General features: G+C 39.2%; 1 protein-coding gene across 1 annotated transcript in view; it reads left to right on the forward strand.

Moving 5' to 3' along the window:
- Positions 1–6,000, forward strand: part of ABCA12 (ATP-binding cassette, sub-family A (ABC1), member 12) — a 224,601-nt gene that overhangs the window by 171,355 nt on the left and 47,246 nt on the right. Inside the window, exons 30-33 of the mRNA XM_006891919.1 lie at positions 634–830; positions 1,858–2,018; positions 3,482–3,718; positions 4,420–4,570. Of these exons, the coding sequence (XP_006891981.1) occupies positions 634–830; positions 1,858–2,018; positions 3,482–3,718; positions 4,420–4,570 (746 nt within the window). The remainder of the gene's footprint in view (positions 1–633; positions 831–1,857; positions 2,019–3,481; positions 3,719–4,419; positions 4,571–6,000) is intronic.

Below are 6,000 nucleotides of genomic sequence, written 5' to 3' on the forward strand. Positions count from 1 at the left end.
CCATAAAGAGTTAGAGCCTCGGAAACTCAACCAAGCAGTTCTTCTTTGTAGGATCACTTAGAGTTGGTGTCCCTGTGACAGCCAGTGAATCTGCTCCCACAGCACTTTTCTCCGAGATGACTGTGACGTATAAGACATGCCTACGATGGCATCCCCAGGTGCTCCTTACCTCCTGTGGCCTGCTTTATGTTTTTCTTTAGTGCACCTCTCATATTATTAACTTACCAGAGAGTATGCTTCTTGGCATTATTTCCCCTTTATCCCTCTCAATGCATGTACATCCTAAAGCATCATTTTCTGTGGGTGGAATAATTATCTGTTCACTGCTTTTCAACCCGAACCTAGAGCAGAGCGTGGCACACAGAAGTCAGGCACTCTACAAATGTTTGTCAAAAGAATGAAGAAAAAGAAATCTTCCCTGATGTTGTTTTCTGCTTATCGATTTTGTACTTGCAACTACACAATAAGCAATAGAAAACTATAGGTTTATGAATCATCACTACATTTTTTGTACTTTACCAAGTACCTTGTAGCTACTTAGTGATTATCTCTGACCTAAGATATTTATTGTCATTTTCTTGTCTTCAAGTCTTCTATCTATATGTTACTAACAGCCCACACTATGTTTTGAAGGACTTTAAAAGATACTGGACTGTATAGCCATCGACATAAGAGGGTTGGAACGTTGTCTGGAGGAATGAAGAGGAAGTTGTCCATATCCATAGCTCTCATTGGTGGCTCAAGAGTGGTGATTTTGGATGAGCCGTCCACTGGAGTTGACCCATGTTCTCGCCGAAGTATATGGGATGTTATATCCAAGAACAAAACTGGTATGAGTGTCTTATTGTAATGTCTCCTTCTATCCTACAACCAAAGTTTCGTCCTCTCGATTACACAGTACTATGAGGAAGGTTTTTTTGTGTGTATGACACCCTTTAAATTGACCCTTTGATTGACTCTCCTTTCCAGGTCTTCTCCCAAGTCAATGTCTGGGTCAATTAGTTAATGTCTATCTAGTGCACACTATAGACTGAGAACTTCACAGGTGTTTTTGGGTTGGGTTGTGGTTTGGTTTTTTTTTTGAGAGTTTATAAATGCAAATATTAAAATTAAATTATATTAAGTGAAAAAGGTTCAGATTCTACATAGAGGAGCTTCGAATCTAATTAGAAGTATCAAACACACACAAAGGCAAATAAACCCCAAACAGACTAAATAGGTGCTAACAGGATATGAAGCGAAGGAGTAATCAGAGTGGAGTAGATTAATCAGAGAGGAATATTCAGAAAGGCTTTAAAAATATTGCATTTTTTATAGAGATGGAAGGCAGAAAGAGAGAGGAAGAAAGGGATAAAAATGAAGCCAAAGATTATGCTAGACTATGCCAAAAATCACCAATGTCAATACCATGAATATTATACAAACAACTTGACAGCATAATAAATTCATTTTATCTGCTAGTTTGTATGTAAGATCTCCCAAAGGTCTAAAAAGATCCTTCTTAAGTTTCTTTTGATCATTTTGGAAACTCCTTCTGGTCAACTATTTTCCAGTTAGGTCCTAAAATATGACTCTTCTTACATGTGAAAGGGCATACACTTCCTTTAAAATTTTGAAAAAAATATGTATAACACAATGTTTTCTACATGCACAATTTAGTGCTATCAATTACATTAATCATCTTACCCCTTATCGTGGCCAGATTTCTCTTCACCCTAACCAGAAACTCATTCCTTCTTAAACAATAGCTCCCCATTCCCTTTCCTCCCATTCTTGGTGACCACTAATAGTTGCATGTATCTTTGGAATGGTATCTTCCCTTCACACATTTTTGCTCATTTTGTCTGGATTTTCAAGCCAGGACAATCATTCTGTCGACACATCACTTGGACGAGGCTGAAGTGCTGAGTGACCGCATTGCCTTCCTGGAGCAGGGTGGACTTCGATGTTGTGGGTCACCTTTCTACCTCAAGGAAGCCTTTGGGGATGGATATCACCTCACACTCACCAAGAAGAAGGTTTGTGAAGGAGAAACTGTACATCATTATAAGAATCATAAATATTTTTAATGCAAATTTGAGACAATGTCTTCCAAAATCCATTGCTAAAATTTATTACTATTCTCTCACACCACCAACTAATAGAACACTCTGCAAGCTTGTTAAAACTCAGACTGTGGACACTATTCTGAGAGTCTGACTCACTAGGTCTGGGGTGACACTCCCCAGTTTACGTGTCTACCACCAAGGTCTGGGGTGATGACACTGGTCTAAGGACCTAGTGAAAGCTTCTCAACACTATCATTTACATTTTAAGAAGGAAGATCAACTTTTGAACCCCCATAACATTTCCATCTAAAGGCTGAAAATTAGATGTTCTGCTTTATCAAAAGCAAATGAAGAGAGTATGAAATGACATATTCACGCTTTAATTAGTACTCTTCATTCAAATTGCAGCATGGAGACAAACTAGCGCATGTCAACAAGGCTTTTACGTCTTTTAAAGATGAAAGTGCTGAGTAAAGCTCCCTTATACCACCTAAAATATGACTTGATTTCATAATACAATGTAAGAATTATGTGCTATTAAGTAAATTTTTGCTGTTTTTATTTATGTGACTTCCAATATATGAAAAATGTTTCATAATGATGTTCCTTAATAAATCCAAAAGTAGTAGGTGTTTGACATGTGGCCAAGCCTTATACTAGGACCTGGGGATACAGCAATGGCTAAGGATGCTAAAATCTCCACCCTGGAGATTATCTTCTGATGAAGAGTGAAAAACTCAGGGGATAAAATCAGTAAGAATATGATTTCATTTATTAATGAAGTCATTTGCCATGAATCAACATAAATTCTGACAATGCTGTGGAGTCTCAGAACTTAACTATACTTGATAAAGTTTTCAATGACTGACATTTTGGAAGTAAACAACCAAGTACTTCTGGGCAGACTCAAATTATCAACCTTTTGGTTAGCACCTGAGCCTATTAATCATTTGCACTACCCAACAACTCTGTATAGTATGTTTATAAATGGTCACTGCTATGGGTAGAACTAAGTCAGGAAGTGTTAACTAGATAGTGGTGGGCCATGTAATTTTATGTAAGGTCTCAAGGAAGGTGTCTCTGATAAAGTGACAGTCGAGTCAAGATGTGGATTTGGTGAGATAGTCACCTACATATGTGTTTATGGGACAAGAAGGTAACTGGCAGAAGCTCTCAGCCTCCGAGGATCTAAACACAAACAAACAAAAGAAGAGCGAATGAGAGGGGAATGATGGCTGATGTGGTCAGAGGAGGGGATGGATTGAGTGGAGCTGGCAGCTCAACCCCCGACTGGTCCCTGAATAAGAGAGAGCAGTTGGGGGGATTGGTGAGTAGATGGTGTTTCAAGGTGACCTGAAGAGCTCAGCACCCCCAGATTCACGCCCTTGGCCACTGCAGAGAAGAAATTGCTTAACATCTGTCTTTATCTCTAGAGTCAAAATCTAAACTCGAAGGTAATATGTGACACAGTGGCTGTGACGACGATGATCCAGTCACACCTCCCGGAAGCCTATCTCAAGGAGGATATTGGAGGCGAGCTCGTTTACGTGCTTCCCCCATTTAGCACCAAAGTCTCGGGAGCCTACCTGTCACTGCTGCGCGCGCTGGACAGTGGAATGAGTGGCCTCAACATCGGGTGCTATGGCATCTCAGACACCACTGTGGAGGAGGTAGGCCGCAGCATCACTCTTTTCTTTAAAAAGAAAACAAACACAGAAAGACACACACACAAAAAACTAACCAAACTGGTACAATTTTCTGTTTCTATTTAAAAAAAAGACCTAATTTTTAAAAAAGACCTATGAAGAAGAGTCCTCAACACTTGGGTGATTTTCATCCTCTCTCCAGTTTCATAGGGTTTCTGGAGGCAAGCTATTATGGAAGTGGATGTCACTCCTCCTTCCAACCTTGTTTTAATCCGGGAGCTCCACTCTGCTCTCTGTCCGCATTGGGTAACCAGCCATTAATACATTTGACACGTTAGTGTCACAGTATATACATATATGTATACATATACATATACTTATACATATACATAGAGAGAGAAATATTTTACATATCAGAACATTTTTAAGTTACCTCAATGTGTTCTTATGTAACACTAACTTCTGAAGGATTACAAACACGTTCCAATTAGAGAAGAGACCTTTTCTATTTTTAAATCCAAATGTTTTCGCTGAAATATGGGAATAAAAAGTAAAGTTTATCGCTTTTAGTTATTTGTATTTCTCGGTTTTATTTCTTTGTATTTGTCAATTTAGCTACTTTACTCAAGACAAGTGATTAATAAGTCCCAATCAAAATTGAGCTGAGAAACTGGAAGATATGTATCATTTTTATGTAAATAGAGTGACCTGACTTCTCTGCACAGGTATTCCTCAACCTGACCAAAGAGACACAGAAGAATAGCGATATGAGTCTTGAGCACTTAACACAGAATAAAATCGGAAATCCCAGTGCCAACGGCGTCTCCACTCCTGACGATTTATCTGTGAGCAGCAGCAACTTCACAGACAGAGACGGTACAAAGCTAACGTGGATATTTAGACGAATGGCAATGTCGTAAACATGAAAAGTAGGAGGGCAGATTTTTATTTTAAACCCCAAGAAGCAGTTGTGGTTTGTTTTTTTTTTTTTAACATTTCTTTATTATACTGGTTTATTTACAAAATTCAGATACACTGTTTTCCAGAACAGATTCTTCCAATTTCCCTCACCGCCTCCCATCAAATTGTACAACCCCATGATTAATCCCTCCTCCCTCTGCACATCCTCATCCCTCTGTTTCCACTCTCTCCAAGCCCCCTTTGATCCTTGTACACATTCTACAGTTAATTGTTTTATACAGTATTTGTCCTTGAGGGACTGAGTTAGTTCACTCAGCATAATGCTCTCCAGTCCCTCCCAAGTTAGATAATAATTTAGAAAATCATTGCTCCTTCATGCTGCATAGTATTCAATTGTTGGAATATACCATAATTTTTCAATCTGTTCATTTGTGTTTGGACATCTGGGCTGTGCTATTTAAAAAAAAAATACAGCTTAAAGATGTTCTTCTAAATTCAAAAATGCTAAAGACATGTGAACCAAGCAAGCAACCTGTGGCTGTCAAGCTATTTCCAATTCATGCAGAGCCCATGTGCTACACAAAAGGTTATTGTTGTTATGTGCTCTTGAGTCGCTTGCAACCCATAACGACCCTATGTACAACAACTTTGAACCCTGCTCTATCCTGAGCCAGTATTATTGTCTCTGATCACCTACCCCTATTACCCCAGTCACTGAGTCAATCCATCTCATCGAGGGTCTTCCTCTCCTGTTCTGTCCCTCCAACCTTCCCAAGCATGACATACGTCTCCAAGGACTGGTCCTTTCTTGAAACTTGACCAAAGTATGGCAGATAGAGCTTCAAAATCCTTGCCTCCAAGGAGCATCCTGTTTCACCCTCTCCAGGATGAAGCTGTTTGTCCTCCTAGCAGTCCATGGATTATTCCATAATCTCCAGCATCACAATTCAAAGGCATCAATTCTCCTTCTGCCATCCCTTGTCACTGTCCAGCTTCCTGCTATATAGCAAGAAATTACAAAGGCCATCAAGTGAAACTCTCTTTTGCATAAATCCTTTGAAAGATATGGAAATATGTCCTTGATAGAATGATGAAGAATATTCCTTTTAGCCACTATAAATTACAGTCAGAATGTAACTTACTATAATTTCACTTTTTCTATCAACATGTTAGAATCCTTCCTGCAACCATTTTTTTTTTAAATTTAGGTTGTTTCTTTTTCATTTCAAAGAACATCTACAGAGATTTTGGGATTCCATTCATTCATTGTTGCACCCTTTTCCCCGCACAAACCCCTCCCCCCTCCCCCCCTTTTGCTCCTCTCCTTGAAAAGCAAAAGAAAAACTCCCTCATTGGTACACAATTCCCCCCCCGCACCTCCCCAG

This window comes from Elephantulus edwardii, unplaced genomic scaffold (genome assembly GCF_000299155.1).
Source record: "Elephantulus edwardii isolate Elephantulus edwardi_28Jun2011 unplaced genomic scaffold, EleEdw1.0 scaffold00106, whole genome shotgun sequence".
Taxonomy (NCBI): domain Eukaryota; kingdom Metazoa; phylum Chordata; class Mammalia; order Macroscelidea; family Macroscelididae; genus Elephantulus; species Elephantulus edwardii.